The 18,333-nt window shown below is 49.4% G+C and overlaps 1 protein-coding gene across 2 annotated transcripts; it reads right to left on the reverse strand.

The window, feature by feature from the left end:
- Positions 1 to 289: 289 nt before the first annotated feature.
- On the reverse strand, positions 290 to 17,156 carry ENO1 (enolase 1). Of its 2 annotated transcripts, none has more exons than XM_012791474.3 (12): positions 17,004 to 17,156; positions 14,483 to 14,576; positions 11,315 to 11,410; positions 9,463 to 9,521; positions 7,420 to 7,489; positions 6,715 to 6,848; positions 5,929 to 6,151; positions 4,615 to 4,812; positions 3,574 to 3,775; positions 2,920 to 3,028; positions 2,543 to 2,601; positions 290 to 734 (listed from the first exon to the last, which is right to left on the reverse strand). In XM_012791474.3, the coding sequence occupies exons 2-12, from the start codon at positions 14,565 to 14,567 to the stop codon at positions 665 to 667; spliced, it is 1,305 nt and encodes a 434-aa protein (XP_012646928.1). In that variant the 5' UTR covers positions 14,568 to 14,576; positions 17,004 to 17,156; the 3' UTR covers positions 290 to 664. The 2 variants fall into 2 exon arrangements, with proteins under 2 accessions (XP_012646928.1, XP_012646929.1); XM_012791475.3 differs by having other exon boundaries at positions 16,967 to 17,133.
- Positions 17,157 to 18,333: the final 1,177 nt, after the last annotated feature.

Genomic DNA, 18,333 nt, shown 5'->3' on the forward strand with positions numbered 1-18,333 from the left:
CCTGGCTCATTTTTTTCTCTATATATTAGTTGGCCAATTAATTTCTTTCTATTTATAGTAGAGACGGGGTCTCACTCTTGCTCAGGCTGGTTTCGAACTCCTGACCTTGAGCAATCCGCCCGCCTCGGCCTCCCAGAGTGCTAGGATTACAGGCATGAGCCACTGCGCCTGGCCCCTCATCCCTTTTTGTCAGGACACGAAACCTCTAGTTCTCAAAGGCCTACCACTACTGCCATGCCCATGAACACTAAATACAGACTGAGATTGTTCTACAGACACACACACAGTATTCTCACAGGTCACTGAGGCTTTTTATTTTGCACAAAACCACTAGGGATCTTGCCCGTGGCCACCTCGAAGATTACATTGCTGGTATACATGGCTCCAGACACTTGGTGGAAAGTGAGGTGAAATACAATGATTTGGGCCAATGACATTATTACAGAGCTAGGGTTTCCAACAGGGTTCCGGGTGGCCAAGCTTGGCTTCTGTAGAAGTTCTAAGGAAGCAGTGAGCACACCACAGCAGCGGGCGAGGGGGTCTAACTACCAGAGGCCCCTGCAAGTACTGGTCGGGGGGCCTTGCGCTGCCCGAGCTGACATCAGGGGAGGGGTCTAATTAGCTGACAAGCGATGATGGATTTGGGGGTGCGCCTGCCCACAGCTTACTTGGCCAGGGGGTTTCTGAAGCTCCTGCCAGCAAACTTGGCCTTGCTGCCCAGTTCCTCTTCGATTCTGGGAAAGCACAAAGATAAAGGGAGGGGGAGGGAAAAAGAAAAGTCAAATCTCAATGCCGTGAGTTTTCCCACCCTGGATGTGATCCAAGACACAGCCCACTCCTTCCCGAGGAGTTGTGAACCCAGAACTCTCCTTTTCAACTTCTTGAACTCTCTAAATCTCTGCTTCTCTGAGATGCCAGGAATAGAAGAGCATTCAGCTCTCCTCATCCCCCGAGTTCAGCCCACAATGTGCTATCCACTGACTCTCAGTGTTTCTCATGGACAACGTAGCAAACACCACGATTGCTATTTCTTAGAATATAAAAATTGTAATGCTTTTCCAGGAAAACAAAAGAACAAATAATGGCATGGGGAAAAAACAAAGGAGACCTTATTAAAAGACAAAATGGGTGTGCTATTTGGATCTTGATGTAAAAAAGATGGTCACTCAGACCATCGGAGGTGAGTGAACAGACTTGGTATTGATACATGGAATCGCAACTAATCTTGGGCAACCAAATGGAAGCGTGGTTATGTCAAAGTCTTTATGTGAAAAGTCTTTACTCTGCTTTTTTATGTAGGTTTGGAAATTTCAAGGATAAAGTTTAAAGAAGGGATAACATAGGAGAACTTATGAACTGGGTGTTCCTTTTCCCTGTAAGTCTATAAAAAAGTAACTAAAGTGGGAGACATAATCGACCAACACCTATGTGAACATGTGGAAATCATATTCATCGGAAATCAATCAGGTGTGGGGGACAGGGGGGATGGGTAAATTCACACCTAATGAGTACAATGCACAGTTTCTGGGTGACGGGCACAATTATAACTTTGACTCAAATAGTACAAAAGCAATTTATGTAACCAAAACGTTTATACCCCCATAACATTCTGAAATAAAAAAAGGAAAAAATAAATACACAAAAAAAAGAGAGAGAGAGTATAAGACTCCTTGTGCCCAGCGGCTCCCCAAGGACAGGGAGACAAGAAAGGGGGGGAAACCAGAAAACCCAATACACTAAATAGTGGAAACCCAGCCATCTGCCAATTTTCTTCATCTAAGTCCTGGCTCCACATCCACAAAACCAGGGTAAATGAGCTGAAAAGGATAATCACTAAGGGGCTCTTACAACTCTAAAAAAACACTGTGGTTGGGCCGGGCGTGGTGGCTCATGCCTGTGATCCTAGCACTCTGGGAGGCCGAGGCGGGTGGATTGCTCGAGGTCAGGAGTTCAAAACCAGCCTGAGCAAGAGCGAGACCACGTCTCTACTATAAATAGAAAGAAATTAATCGGCCAACTAATATATATAGAAAAAAATTAGCTGGGCATGGTGGCGCATGCCTGTAGTCCCAGCCACTTGGGAGGCTGAGGCAGAGGATTGCTTGAGACCAGGAGTTTGAGGTTGCTGTGAGCTAGGCTGACGCCACGGCACTCACTCTAGCCTGGGCAACAAAGCAAGACTCTGTCTCAAAAAAAAAAAAAAGAAAGAAAAAAAAGAGAAAAAGAAAAAAGAATAAAAAGCAAACAAACAAACAAACAAACAAAAAACCCCACTGTGGTTGAACTGTCAACAGGGAGCCGCCAGAAGATGGCAGCATTGTGCGGAACAGGCTCCCACTGCTGGCTGGTGTTGCCAGGTGCCCTAAGTTAGGGTATATGCCTGACTGCTCCACCCTGACCGACCCTGCTCAGGCCCCAGCACTGGGCACCCTCTGTACATGCCCCCAGAGCCACGTGCTCCTGGTGGAGGGTGGTGCCCACATGCAGTGCAGACGCCTGAGTGGGTGAACCAGAGGCCCATGGTATCGGGAACCCCCTTTACCTGAGGAGCTGGTTGTACTTGGCCAAGCGCTCAGATCGGCAAGGTGCACCAGTCTTGATCTAGAAGGAGAAAAGAAAGGTCACATTTGCCTGTAGTGGACACTGAGTCTTCATGGGCATTTCGGGCAAGGGGAGGGGTACCATGCCACAGCGACTTTCTACAGAAGGATCTCTGACCCTAGGAAGGTGGGGGTAAGAACACAGGCAGGGCACACACAACCAGATCCTATTCAGGCTCATGAACCGTAGCAGGTACACAGAAGGCAAACGCAGCACCCCCCGCCAACAGCTTTATCGAGCACCACCCCCAGGGTCTTCCCAGGAAGTTGAGGTCAGAAGAGAAATAAAGAGAACCTTCCATTCTAAGCATGCCTTTACCTGCCCAGTGCAGAGCCCCACCACCAGGTCAGCAATGAAGGTGTCTTCAGTCTCCCCAGAACGATGAGACACCATGACGCCCCATCCATTGGACTGGGCCAGCTTGCACCTGGAAGCCAAGAAACAACCCACATGGCATGACCCCACGTCTGTTACCATAAACCCGATGCCATTATTCCTCAGTGCTGGCAGGAGACCGATGGAGGGGCCACCAACAGGAGCTAGAGCTCTCAACAACTAGGGGTTTGTGGAGAGCAAGAGGGTAACCCTTACCTTCCTCTAAACTCCTTCCCAAGGATCTCTGCAGCCCTCTAGGCATGGCTCAAACACTGGGTTTGTTTCCCCTTGAGGGCAGAGACTAGTCTTGTCTGACAGCCCTTCACTGCGTCCATTCACTCAACAGCCCTTTCCGTGTGAAATTAAGCCACACGTCTAGGGCCACAAAGGAGTCAGGATTTGGCCACCACTGCTCAACGCCCTAGCCCCTTGGTGCGCTCGCTTACTTTAAAGGCACCTGGAGTTCAAACATGAAACCGGTCACAATGGTGTGCACAGCTCAGTCAGCCGGGCCCCCCAACACCAGAACAAAGGAGCCCCAGTTCCGATTCCCAGTCCCCAGCAGTGTGAAAGCCGCTCTCCTGGGAGGACACTTACGCCTGCAGAGACTCGGTCACAGAGCCGATCTGGTTCACTTTAAGCAGGAGGCAGTTGCATGACTTCTGACTCACGGCCTTGGCAATCCGCTTCGGGTTGGTCACGGTGAGATCGTCCCCCACCACCTGGATTCCTGCGCTGGCCGTGAACTTCTCCCAAGCCCCCCAGTCGTCCTGGTCAAAGGGATCTTCGATAGACACCACTAAGGAAGGAGAGACAAGCCCCTCAGGGCGGTGCTCCCGATCTGCTGCCCCGCAACGCCCAGAGCCTCACCTGCCTCTCAGCTCAGCTCGCCTGCCCTCCTGCCACTCTCACCTGCAGGACAGGAACAGCTCCCAACTCAGCCTGGAAACACGCTGCCCTACCGACCCACTCCTGCAGCAGGGCACAGGGGCCCACAATCCTGGGCCCACAGATTTTTTTAAAAAGAGAATATTAACCTGCCTAAGGTGGTCAGAGATTAGTGCCACTGAGAATAAGAAAGGAGCAGCTTCAGAAGCGTGAAGACCTGAGTGAGAGTCGTGGCCAACCTTGACCAGGTTACTTAGTGTGGTGCTAAAATGCAGGCTCGGGAGCCAGGCCTCCTGGTCAGAATTCTTGCTCCATCATTTGCTGCACGCCCTTGGCAGGGTATTAAACCACTCTGTCCCTCAGCTTCCTCTCCTGCAAAAGGGCAGTAGCAGTCCCTAAGCTGTGTGCATTAAAGGACGCCCAGAGCCTAGAAGGGAGCCAGCTCACAGCGAGCATCACACATATCAGTAACAAGCAGCCCCCGTGACTCTCAAGGCTTGACTCCTGGTCTCTGTGAAGCTGCTGCAACGGGGACAGAAGTAACTGCACTGTGAATGACTTGCAGTCATCGCTGGCACCTGAAGAACCCTCTCCTGAGACTCCTCTGCTACACCAGGAACCTCTATGAGTCCCATGTGTGTATGCTGCGTGCAGCCCAGGCACGGGTCCCGAGGGGAGGTGTGCAGCAGACACCCCCACCTCGGCCTGGCAGCCATCGCCAGCTGCCGCAGCTGCGAAAGAAGCACTCACCTGGGTAGTCCCTGACGAAGGACTTGTACAGGTCGGCCAGCTGGTCAGGTGTGATGTACCTGCTGGGGTCATCGGGAGACTTGAAGTCCAGGTCATACTTCCCATCCCGGAAGAACTCGGAGGCGGCCACGTCCATGCCGATGACCACCTTATCGGTGTAGCCCGCTTTCCCGATCGCGTTCTTCAGCAGCTCCAGGGCTGGAAAGAGAGAGGGTGGCAATTAGTTTGGAAAGCAGGTAAAGATAAAATTTCCCTCCAATAGCTGCCCAACAGGGACTGTAACAGAAAGAGCAAGTGGTGTTTGGGCCCAACCATCAGTTTTGATGACATCAGTTACTTTTTTCTCCTCTGGGGCAAGAAACCATTGGTCGGAGCCCTTAGTGCATCACCAGTCGGGAAATTCAGTGTAGCTACTAGGAAAAGTCTTTCCCATTGAGAAATGCTCCCAAATTTACTGCTCAGGAACAGCTGTGCTGGCCTAGATACAGTTACAGTGACCAGCTGAGATCAGCTGTCCCAAGGAATAGGCTTTAAATAGAGCTGAGGCGGGGATCCAAGGGGAGCCCGGCCAGCAAGAGCCTCTCCCAGGCTGTGCACGAGAGCTCGGACTCGGGGTTTGCCTCACCCGGCCATGCTGACCTGCCCATAAAGCAGACAGGCACTTGGCTCCTGTGACACCAAAGATCCTCAAGCTATGGGGCAAAACCATGGGAAAGGACATTTTTTATAGAACAAAAATGGCCAAATATGAGCAATCTCCTATGGCTGGATCAACGAACAGACTATTTTCTTTCTTTTACTAGTTGCCTTTGAAGGCAACAGAAATATGCTTAAGCATTGTTTATCCTTCCAGAACATAGAACTTGGTAGTGAGTAATTCTTGTCCCAAGACTTTTGTACTTGCTAGAATTTTCACACTTAACCAAGCTAAGGATTCAAAGCAAAACCAAAACAAAACATAGCCTGTTGAATGATTGCCCTGGTTGAATTTACTAAAATAGTTATTGATCATGTTGCAGAACTGAACGAAGAGGACGTTCACGTACACAGAGGATTTCAAGCCTTTGCCATCGCAGGGTCAGCAGGAATCGTGAGTAATAAACTGTCTTTCTATACCCCAACCTGCCTAGTTCGACAATGAGCAGGGCATTCAGCAATCAAATAAATAAGGACATTCCCTCTATTCTCCTTTAAAATGACGTGACCACTTTTCTGAACAAAAGGTAGAAAGATGCCTATCCCAAGGTGGCCGCATGGAAGATCCTCCCGAGGGAGGGAGATGGCACAGCCCAGGGGCCCCTCTGGCGCCTTTACCTTCCTTATTCTCCAGGATGTTGGGAGCAAACCCGCCTTCGTCCCCCACATTGGTGGCATCTTTCCCGTATTTGTCCTTGATGACGTTCTTCAGGTTGTGGTAAACCTCCGCTCCGATGCGCATGGCTTCCCTGAAGTTTGCCGCGCCGACGGGGAGGATCATGAACTCCTGCATGGCCAGCTTGTTGCCCGCGTGAGAACCGCCGTTGATGACGTTGAAAGCCTGGGGAGGGGCAGGGCAGAGAAGCATGGCACCAGGCCCAGACAGCCCCACGGAGCAGCAAGCCCCTCGCGTCCAGTCACCTGGCTCACAGATAAGCTCAAGACTTGGGCCTCAGGGAACAAGAGTGGGGCCACGGGCAGCTGTGAAAGGCTCACCAGGGCTCTCTTTTTTGAGATGGTGTCTTGCTGTATTGCCCAGGCTAGTCTCAGATTCCTGGGCTCAAGCGATCCTCCCACCTTGGTTTCTCAAGTAGCTGGAACCACAGGTGCCTGCCTCCACACCTGGCTCTCACCAGGTCTCTTTAGCTAACTGCAGTGTTTCTCATCAGGAGAAACACTCACCACTGTGTCAATTAACACTCGCAGCCTAATAAGGGAAGTACAACTGCCATCCTTGTCACAAATGAAGAACCTGGGGTGCAGGGAAGCTGAGTCACCTGCTCAAGGTCATGCTTAGCGAGGGGCAGGGGAGCTGTGCTGGGGGTCTCATGTGTAGGAGATCAAGGCACAGAGAAAGCTGACACCCCCAATTGCTTGCTCAGGAAGTTCCAATAAGCCACTCACCGGGACTGGCAGGATGACTTCGGAGTTGCCAGCCAAGTCAGCGATGTGGCGGTACAGGGGCACCCCCTTCTCAACAGCACCAGCTTTGCACACAGCAAGGGATACCCCTAGAATGGCATTTGCGCCAAACTTAGCTAGAACAGAAGAGAACGGAGAGAAATGAGAACGGTGTTTCTTACTCACCAACCTTTCCTCTGCAGGCCTGCTACCCGTCAGTGCCACCGTACCACGTAGCATCTTAAGTTGCATTCTGAACCGTCTCCTCTCCCCCTTCATACCTCATGTTCAATGTTCAAACTAGAAATGCAAACTGCATTCCACATGGCCCCATTTGCATTTGTCCCCTAAGTCAGAGCCCCTTCTTTTGTTGATGAACTCTAGCAAATTCCACAAACTGCTTGGTTTAAAGTGCAAACCTCTTGAGTAACCATGTAGACATGCTGCCATCACCTGGTTATGCTCCCGTGTTTTTTTAAAAATGTGATTTTTTTAAGGGGAAGCCCAGAAACAGGAAGAGACCATATATTGTCATTTAGTGCATCATTAGGGGATTATATGATCCCTTCCCGGAATTCTCTTTCTCTCTCTTTTTTTTATTTTATTTTTTTTTTAGACTTCTGGTTTGACTAAACCGGAAGTTTTTTAAAAGGTCTTCAAGAGACTCCATGATCTTTCCCATCAAAGATTCCACCTTGGGCCACTCACATTTATTTTCTGTTCCGTCCATCTCGATCATCAGTTTGTCAATCTTCTCCTGTTCCACAACGTTCAATTTCTACAAGGGAGAGGGAAGGAAAAGCGCTCAGAAGGGGCAGGCGCTGCTCTATCTACATAACCTTCACACTCCTGCCACCAATCTATAAAACTTTGGAACTGTGCACAAACTCAATTCTGTGTGCTACGTTTGTTTAATAGGTTAAAAAAAAAAAGGAAGGAAAGAAAAAAGAAAAAAGGAGAAAAAAGAAAAATCATTGGGGAGGCACGAAACTGCCTTTCACTTGCTCTGCCAGTCTCTGGCACCTCTCACCCACACGGTAACAGACGTGGCGGCTCGGAGACACACTTCCTCACTAGCACAGGGAGTGGAGTCCAGCTGGGCGCCCAAAGTCGCATTACACACCAGACGGCTGTCTGGTGCATGCTGTGGAGCATGCAGGCTGTCACCACCAACAACCGTTGAGTTTTGTGGGCCATAAACCAACATCAAAGCTCCCTTCAAAGGTAAGCTCTGGTGCCCGCTCTCGGCCACCTGAATGACGGTGAGCCTCCATCCTGCGGGGAGGCAGGGTTTCCAGATTCCAAAATCATTTAACAAAACATCTGATGACTGAGCAAAATGAGTGTTTTCGGTGAGACTATGAAGTAATAAAACTGATGTCTTGAGAACTGGCTCAAAATAATTTTTAAATAAAAACCAGCATTACTTTTAAAACTTCATAAATGAATCATAACAGTGTATGGCTCTATATATATCATGTTCTTTATATAAAAACTAAAACATGCCAAGAATTTCATCTATAACCCCATCATGCCATGTTAACAAATTGGTGTCTTCTGTGGTTTTCGACAAGGCATCCCTAGAAAAAGCAAGCAGTCACCCCGGTAGACAGGTTCAGAGGTCCATCCGCACCAACAGTGAAGTATGCTTCCCCCACGGGAAAACAAACGTCAAGGGATGCCCTGCTCAATGAGGGGGCATCCCTCATGCTGCGTCATGGGACGCAGTCATGCTGCGTAAGGGATGAAGAATAAGGTGTGTGTGGAGGTTCCCAGGAGACTGGCACACAGGGCGTGTGCAGGCAGAGCAGCAATGAGAAACTTCCACTGGGGACCACTTGGGTTGGGAGCAATTACAGAGGGCCCCAAAAGCCAGGCCAAAAATCAGCAAGTTGGGGCTAGGCACAGTGGCGTGCAGGCCTGCATCTTGGCTACTCAGGAGGCTGAGGTGGGAGGATCTCTTAAGTTCAGGAGTTTGAGGCCAGCCTGGCAAACATGAGATCTCATCCTCTACCCCCAAAAAGCAAGTTGGGGACAGAGAAAACAAAAATCATCTCATTTTCCATCAGATACGGGAGAAATTCAAGAAGGGGAGGGACTAGACAAGGAGGCTGAGGCTGGGCTTGGCAAGCTCCTCTAGACAGGGGTCTTTAAACTGTTCCCATCCAGGGAGCTCCACTGGAATCACATAGGGAAGGGTGGGCCACCAGGAGGAAAATGAGACAAAACCCTGCTGAGCTACTTGGGTTGCTGGGGCCTCAGCCCTGTTTTACCTACAGCAGCTCTACTTTTACCTGTTCTACATTGAGGTTTCAAGTAGGATTTTATTTAACAGGAATTCTACTGTTAAAAGCAAAGTCAGTAGAAATATAGTAAATAATTCCAAAGTTCATGAGAAATTAGTCAACACAGACACTACCTCCAACACCCCTGAGAGCCGCTCTTAAACTCTGGATCTCAATTTCCGAAAGGTCAAGATAGTTGCAGGAGAAAAAAAAACACCCAACAACATGGCTCTGAGAAAGTCCTCATTCCTTTGATCCAATTCCATGTGCTATCAGCAGTGGACACACACGGGCAGCGGGCTATGTTAGAGTTACGACATGCATGGACTGTTCTCATGCAAGACAGGGAATCCGGCTGGTTTCAGCAGCTCTCAGAATAAGCTCTTCCGTAAACAGGAATGCCCCTGGGCCTGGGAGACGCTCTGATGGCATTAATACCCGTGAGTTTTCAGAAGGCAGGTCCTACCTTGCTAACCAGGGCAGGCGCAATAGTATTATTGATGTGCTCAACAGCCTTTGAGACACCTAGAAGGAATAATCACATCAAATTACTGACATTACTTTTAGAAACAGGCTTGAGCAGTATTGCTAGAGAGAACTACTGATGCTGTTGACCCAGAGCCCGCCAAGAAACGGACCATGGGGCCTCTTTAACCACCCCCCCACCCCCGAATCACAGAACTGCCCGGCCCAGTCTGAGTGCTCTCACACAGCAGCCCAGGGGTTAGAGCCACACAAAGGGCAACGCACTCAGAACCAGCTGCCGGGGGGTTAGCTGCAAGACCAAGCGCTGGACACGCCAGCTGCAGAAACTAGAGTCTGCCCAGCGAGTTACCTGAGTGCACAGAGCTGGTGCCAGGAACTCATTAATATACTTAACGGGTCTGGAGACGCCTGCCCAGTAGACACGGACGAAGAAGGAAAAATGAGACTCAGAAGAGAACAGGTGAAGAAGGACCGGAAGTGAGAGAAAGCAAGGAAACAGGAAGGCAGAGAAGAGTACTTCAGGGACCATGCGCTCATTCGCCCGCAAATGCTGACTTACTGAGAGCTCGTTTCCAGACGAGTACCCACGCAGGCCACTGAACAGTGGTGACATGCTTACGTGCGGACAGCCCTCTCTGCGGTACCACGGGGGACTGAGGGCACAGCCTCCCTCCGGCACCGTCACTGCAACTCTAACCTCCGTGTTTCTCCACCGTGTTTCCTTACCACCCGCCCCTGTAGCCTTTTTAGACCTTTCCCCTATCTGCTCCCTGCTAAATGTTAATACCACATACACATCTATTACTGCACTGTGGCCCTTTGGAGGACCACAAACCATGGTGCTATTGAATTTTTTTGCCTCACCCCCCCCAAAAAAAAACCAATTAGAATGCTACATGCTTTTCTGTAATTTGGTCGCAAAGGGTCTACCTATAGAAGGGTGAAAGGTGCACCAACACTAACAAGTCAATTTTAATACAGCCAACCAGGGGCTGGCTTTGCCAGGGAGCTTCTGTGAATCAGGCAACAGAAAAAATGGTCCAAGGCCGGGGCATGGTGGCTCACGCCTGTAATACTAGCACTCTGGGAGGCCGAGGTGGGAGGATTGTTTGAGTTCAGGAGTTTGAGACCAGCCTGAGCAAGAGCAAGACCCTGTTTCTACCAAAAAAAAAGAAGTTAATTGAACAGCTAAAAATATACAGAAAAAATTAGCCAGGCATGGTGGTGCATGCCTGTAGTCCCAGCTACTCGGGAGGCTGAGGCAGGAGGATTGCTTGAGCCCAGGAGTTGGAGGTTGCTGTGAGCTAGGCTGACGCCACGGCACTCTAGCCCAGGCAACAGAGTGAGACTCTGTCTCAAAAAAAAAAAAAAGAAAGAAAGAAAAAATGGTCCCAAACCACAATGACTCATCTGTAGGTCATCATTAATGGTCAGCTCTTAGTTAGACTTTCCTTAGATACTTTCTTGTCCTTGAAGAGGCAGGTGGCCTGGAAGGCCCACAGAGCCTTTCTGAGAGAAGGGCATGCTTTGCTTTAGTGTGAGTTAACAGGTTCTCCTCCCCATGGGCTCCCTGCCCTAACCAAGGAGTACTACATAGACTAGAGACAAACTGCAGGCAAAACAAGCATTGAAACTCTTCACCCCAAGGTTACAGGCTTAGGAACCCTGGAATCAACACGCCAACTTTCCCAACACTGCTCCTCCTTTAAGCAGTGAGTTAAGTTGGGCTTACCACCCGCAAACGCAAGCCCCGCCCAGAGTAGGAGGGGTCTGGGAAGGGCCAGGAGCAGGCTAGAGGTGGGGAGGCTGTGGCTATGGGCTCCAGGTCTTACCCTTCCCCAAATAGCGAGTCTTGTCATTGTCCCGGAGCTCTAGGGCCTCATAGATACCAGTTGAGGCACCACTTGGCACAGCAGCTCTGAAGAGACCTGGATGAAGGGGAAAAAAAATAACAGCAATTCAATTACTGCACAAGTCTAAGTTCCTCCCACTCACGAATGGCATCTGTCATCAGAGAACACTGTTTCTTCCTCCTACCAACTAGATGACTCACACTGTCTCCTCTATGCTTCGTGCCTATCACGTTTTTTATGATCCTGCAATGCAGACTCTATTGCAAAGCTGATGGATTTCTCCAGTATAAAATGGTCTACAGTGGAGCTTCTCATACTTTAATGTGCACACATACTACCTGGGAATCTTGTTAAAATGTAGATTCTGGGGCTGGGCCTGGTGGCTCTCACCTTAATCCTAGGACTCTGGGAGGCCCAGGAGGGAGATCAGTTGAGCTCAGGAGTTCAAGACCAGCTTAAGTAAGAGTGAGATTCCATCTCTACTAAAATAGAAAATTAGCTGGACAACTAAAAAACATATATATATATAAATTAGCTGGGCATGGTGGCGCATGCCTGTAGTCCCAGCTACACAGGAGGCTGAGGCAGAAGGATTGCTTGACCCCAGGAGTTTGAGGTTGCTGTGAGCTAGGCTGACACCACAGCACTCTAGCTCGGGTAATGCAGTGAGACTTTGTCTCAAAAATAAATAAATAAAATGCAGATTCTGGCTGGGCATGGTGGCTGATGCCTGTAATCCTAGCACTTTGGGAGGCTGAGGTGGGAGGATCACTTGAGCTCAGGAGTTCAAGAACAGCCTGAGAAAGAGTGAGATCCCATCTCCTCAAAAAAACAGAAAAATTAGCCAGGTGTGGTGGTGTGTGCCTATAGTCCCAGTTACTCAGCAGGCTGAGGCAGGATTGTTTGAGCCCAGGAGTTTGAGCTATGATGACACCAATGCATTCTAGCCGGGGCAAGAGAGTGAGACTGTCTCAAACAAACAAACAAACAAACAAACAAACAAAGAAAAAAGCAGACTCTGATAGGGGAGATCCGAGAGTCGGAGTCTAAGGAGCTTGTAGATGGCGCTTGGCAGCTGGTCTAGGGACCACCCTCTGCAGCACTGTCCAGCGGGGTATAATACAAGCCATGCAGAGGACTTAAGATGTTCTGGTAGCTACACTGAAGTTATAAAGTAAAAATGGAATGTCAATCAGCTCAACAGGAAATCTCTGTAGCGCATCTGTTTCAATATGGACAGTGATAAATAACTATTTTGAGTTTTTTTCTGCCCAGTAGGAAATGGGAAAACAGGATGGACTGGGGAAAAAATAAAGCCAATAAAAGGTATAGAGTTTAATAACATAAACAATGAATCAGGCAATCTTGCAGATACAGAAACTAGCCATCTGGCTAAACCTATTCTATGAACCATAAAAATGGCAAATCTTAGAGGGCACAAGGACAGTGTCAAGAAAAGTGCTACAGATATCTGGCGACATGGGGCAGAGGTTTAGGGGAGCAGGAAGTGTAGGCAGCCTCTCAAAGGTGGAAGGAATTTCCCCATCTGAGGAGTGTGAAGAACTGGTGGGTGTGTGAAGGCAAATGAACCAAGAAAAAAAGACCAACCAAGTATTTGCAGCAAATGATCGGCCAGTGTCCCATGCTACACTTGCAACGCATGTGTGATGAGGACACACATTCTTCCTAAAACACAACCCAGCTTCCTACATATCCATCCTGCACTGGATTAGGTGAAGAGATGAAAACAAGAGGCTCAAAGTCTATGGACTTTGGGTGATGACGACAGGCCGCGTAGGTCCGTCACTCTGGTGCAGGACGTGGATAGTGGGGGAGGCTGTGTCTATGTGGGGGTGGCAGGCCCGTGGAACTCTGGACTTTCTGCTCGGTTTTTGCTGTGAACTAAAACTGCTCTAAAGAGAGAGAGAGATGAAAGGCTCTAAACAAACCCACCATTTCGTGTTCACTGAAAAGCATTAATTAAGACACACAAGAAAAATAAGTTCCATTTATTTCAATTTCAAAATATTTTAATTTTAATCATTTAAAAATGTGTAAAAGAAAATGCCCCCCCGCCCCATCAATCTTATAGCATTTGGGATCTTTTATAGTTGTTTCAAGTTCATTAATTTCTGAGCGGAAATTTCCACCTGTTGACTAAGCAAGCCAATCTCATTTGAGGAACGACATTCTCGGCATCCTGTGAGATCCCCTGGCTTTTACCACAAAGCACGTGTTCAGAAAAAACCCCACTCAGAGTGGCTCCCACACAGCAAATAACTGAAGGCAGAACACAGGTAGTCTCTGCTCAATGAAGTTGAGCCTTGAGGACCCTTCTTTGGCTGAGGGGGACGGGACGGGGTAAGAGGAAGGGTGGGGTTCTATCCATTGCTAGGCCTGTGACTCACAGTGACTCAGCTCTGAGTGGCAGCGCCATGTGCTCAGCCTGGCTGAGTGATGCTCCTGCCCGAATCTCCTTCTCCAACCTCACCCACTACGGCCATTTATAAAATAAGATAGCAGAGTCATTGTTGGAGGTAACACAGGGCTACTGAGGCACTGGATTTTCTTCTTAAAGTAAGAAAAAAAAAAAGCAGGGAGTTTTTAAGAGTCCCCATTCTATTGTGTTTTTATATGAGAAAACTCCTCCTATGGGGACTTTAAGCCAAGTAAAAGTAAGAGCTCTGGACTGATTCAATGGCCAAAAGTAAAAACTGTCCCTGATCCTTGGTTTAAGAGTGATTTCTGGATACAGATGAGCGCTATATATACACTTGCAGGCACTCCCCTAACCTTTCCTTATCAAGAGAGAATGACCATCCTATCACACCATATCTGCTTATTTAGTCACAGCAAGCTGTTAGCCAGCAACTAATGATGGGTCCTTTTAGGGACAAGGTCTGGCCTTACTTCCTTACCTCAATGACCTAGGAGTCAACTTGGGGTCTGTTTTAAATACCAAAAAGCAGCAAGACAAGGACTCCATGACCTATGATCCCTCAACCCCTCAGTGAGGAATCGCAACCTACTTGCATGTGCAGACAAGAGAAAAGCTGTTAACAGACTTTTTCTTGCCTAAAGCTTCATCATAAAAATTTTTAAATGAAGTGTGGTAGAAGGCACTATGGAAACTGAGGTGGCACATACCTTTTGAGGTGAAGAGATCAACCTCAACAGTGGGATTCCCACGAGAGTCAAAGATCTCTCTGGCGTTGATCTTGAGGATAGACATGGTGAATCTCTGTGGGGAAACACACAGTTCATGTTTTCTATAAACCACCATGCAGCATTTGCTCATTCATGCAAGGGATCACTTCTTAGGGTTCCTGGACTAGAAAGAATCTGCACTGGACTAAATACTGGATATAGGAAAGTTGGTTACAGTGGAGTTTGAAAAAAGCCTGCTAGAAAGCAGTGGGAGTTCTCCTAAAAACGTACATTGAGCCCAGCTCTGGAAGGCCTTAAATCCCAGCAGTTGATTTCTTGTCCTATAAGCAAAAAAGGCTAAAAATGTGTGTGCCAGAGATAAGTCAAATCCAACTATAATAGAAAGATTAATATGTTGATGCACACAGAATGGTTCAGGAGGGAGAAGTCTAAAACTGGTTGTTGTCACTAGTTAACAATGAGGGCTGGCACAGGAATGGAAAGGAACCAAGAACAAATGGACATGAAGGTCACAAGAAGAATTATCCAGAAGGGGGTGGGAGGACCAGGAGAAAAATCTGGCTTATAGTACACTAGTGAATTAAAAGTTTGGGATATAATTCATCAAATTAAATTTGAGGTGACAGTAACATGTTCAATTGGTTGATATTAGATAATCAGTTAGAAATTTGGAGTTTGGAGTCAGGAATAATTAGCTCCTTGGTATGTGTGTTGTGATTTTTGCTGCCACTTTCTGGGCCTTTCAAATTTCACAGTATTTGGGTCATGAACAAGATAGGACACATCAATAATGACATCTAATTAGTATTTCTTTCCAAGGGCATTTTACTTCATTTAAAAAAACCTATTTATGAAATGTTGTGATTTGTAAATAGAGGAAAGAGTCTTTGAACACAAGGATACTTTAAATGAAGAAGCTTCCTTCGAAAACACCTTTAAAAAATTGCAGCAACAAAGAGCAAATGGCAAGTCCTCAAAGAAAATCCGTTTCTTGCTCTTTTCCCTTGGGGCTCTCCAAAGAAGAAATTAACTGAACAACTTATAGAACTGAAGTAGATGCGAGGAATTGAATTAGTGTTCAGAAGCCATTATCTATCTGGGCTTGTCTCCAACATCTTCTCTAGAATGTTCTGATGCAGCAAACGGTGTACTTTTAAGTTTCAAAATTAGATACTGAAATCACTTCTGTGGTTTTGCTGTCTATGTAACAATGGAGTTTAATTCGTTAGCCAAGAAAAAGGTATCAAGTTCTTATCTATGTTCCAAAGGACAAACTTGTTTAAATTACTTTTTAGTTTTTAACATCTTTGTTAATCTTAAATTTTGGAAAATTATATATTTGCACAAGATTCTCATCACCCCAAAAAGTTCCCTCAGGCCATTTCCAATTTTCCCTCTGCTCCATTGCCAGGCTACGACTGTGATTTACTATGTGGATTTCACATGCACTTTTAAACACAATTTTATTACAATACCTCAGCATTTTTGGTTTCATTCATGACGTGGAAAATAAAATATAGCTTATCTTTGAAGTGGACTGAAAAACTACTCTCCAATGTCATAAACGCTCAGGGAGCACAGACTGGGAGGAGGGTTGGCATGATTGTCAGTCTTCACTGCTTGTAACTGCTGCGATTGAACCCCGCCCCAGGGGCAGATTAAGTGGACCGAGGGGTCAGGGCCTAGGTGGGCTCAAAAGGCAAGTGAAGCAATGGACCACACCGCCCAGGGGAAAGAACACATCTCAGAGGAAACTACCAACAGGAAGTTTCTTAAAATACGTTCTAAGTCAGATTAGGGCCCGGCTGTTGGTGGCCAGCCGGGGAGCTGGGAGCAGCTATTGCCTAACTTGGGCGAGGTCGCCCGGTTATCCAACGGCTCTGCTGCAGTTTGCTCAAGTAAGCACCTTCTCGAAGTCATATTAGTCACTGCTTATTCCGGAGCAGCAATAGGCTGGACACCCAGACGAACAACTGCAGGCCACGAGCCATGAGTGCACGCGGGGCCGCTGGTGGGGGAGGGGACTGCAGCCTCTCGGCATCTCTCTCCCGGTCCCCTTCCTCCATTTTAGGAAGGGCCTGGCTCCAATGACCACCGGGGGTTCAATCTGCAAGTAACCTTCTACTTGGCTACTGATGGAGAAGCACCTTCCACTCCCAGCTCCCACTGCCTAACGGCCCGCGTGTGCTGCCCCTGACCTTCCGAGGACAGTTATCCGGCCCGTAACTCCGTAATCTCATGTTGATCTGCATCTTCCCAGCCCCCACCCCCAAAGAAATCCGGCGCCCCACAGGTGCGCCCGGCGCCGCGCCCGCAACCCCGGGGCGTGCAGGAGGCGCCGGCCCCCGCCGGGGGAGGGCGGCTCGCACGTGCCCGGCGACCCCTCCAACCTGAACCCGCGGGCTCGCGGGCTCCCTGAGGGGAAGGGGCCCCGCCAGCCCGGAGAGCCTCCGCGCCGCCTACCCGACGTTTGCTCGGCGGCACTTCCCGGCGCCCTCACCTGGCCGCCGGCTCTCGTTGCCCAGGACAGAAGCGGAGAGTGCTGCAGACACGGAGGTGAGTGTTATGCCGGCGAGGTCTGTCGCCCCAAGTCCCCCCAGCTCCGCCCAGCGCTGCCCGCCCAGACTTCCTGCCCAGCTCGGGGAGACCACACCCACCTGCCCCCACCTCCTCCGGGGCACGCCCCCTCAGCATAGCCTCGCCATTGGCCCGGGGCGCCGTCACTCCGGCCTTCACCTCCTGGAAAGGGGCGGGACTGCGGCAGCCACGGCTGCCGGGAAAGCGGGGCGACTACCCGGGACGTGGGGTAGAGGGCCTGTGGGGCCCCCACTCGCTGGCGGCTATGTTGGAGTACACGCGAGCCCCAGGACGGCACTGGGACCCCCGGGACGAGCTGGGGTCTGTGGAGCCGGAGCGCCGGGCGAGGGGCGGGGATGCGGCGGCGGGCATGAGGGCCCGGGGCTCTGTCACGTACTGCGAGTCCCGCACGCACTTAGCGTCGCTCCGGCGCAGCACGTCCAGCCCACGACCTTGGCGACGACCTTCGCGGCCCGCCCCTCTACCCGTCTCTCCAGTCCCCTGTCCCACCGCGAGACCCGTCGGCGTCTGGACGTTGACAGGCCGCGCGCTCAGGCGGTAGTCCCGGGTGGGGGCGCGGGGGGCTGCCGGGGGCCACGTGCGCCCCCCGCGCCTGCGCACTGCGCCTGGGCGCCTGCGTGCCACCCGCCAAGGTGACCCCGTCCCTTTGTCCTTGCTACCGCGGCCGTACGCGAGTACCAGACGCAGGTAGTCAAAAAGAAGGTTCACTTTGCTCTAATTTTACATAATACTTTTTGAGCGCTTCCTGCGTACCAGGCACGTGCCCACAGGCTCCCCAGTGTTAATTCATCCTCTAGCTCCCGTCCATGTTGCGTCCTGCAAGGGGACTTCGTATCTCTCCCCGCCCCCTTTCCCATCTAGGGGACTAGATCGAACCTACCATCCATTAATGATCTGGGGACTGGAATTTCACATAGACGCGGGGGATTTCTCGAAGTTAAAGAGACCGGTAATATTCCACTGTGGTCTGGCGAATGAAAACCAGGAAGGAGCTGGTGGAGTGACTTTTATCTTTCTGATCCAGAAAGAACTGGCAGCCATTAGAAAATCAGCTCTGCAGCACACCCTCTCCACTGCAAGGGAGGGCTGAGATGTTCGCTATCACTTTCTGTGATAGTTATTTTTGTACTTTTTCAGCACTCCCCTGGTCTGTGAGTGTGAGAGCTAAAACAATGTTATCTCCATATTTTCCTCACTGTCCTGCAGAGAGAGATTGAAATAGGTGCTGGAAT

This window comes from Microcebus murinus, chromosome 2 (assembly GCF_040939455.1).
Source record: "Microcebus murinus isolate Inina chromosome 2, M.murinus_Inina_mat1.0, whole genome shotgun sequence".
Taxonomy (NCBI): domain Eukaryota; kingdom Metazoa; phylum Chordata; class Mammalia; order Primates; family Cheirogaleidae; genus Microcebus; species Microcebus murinus.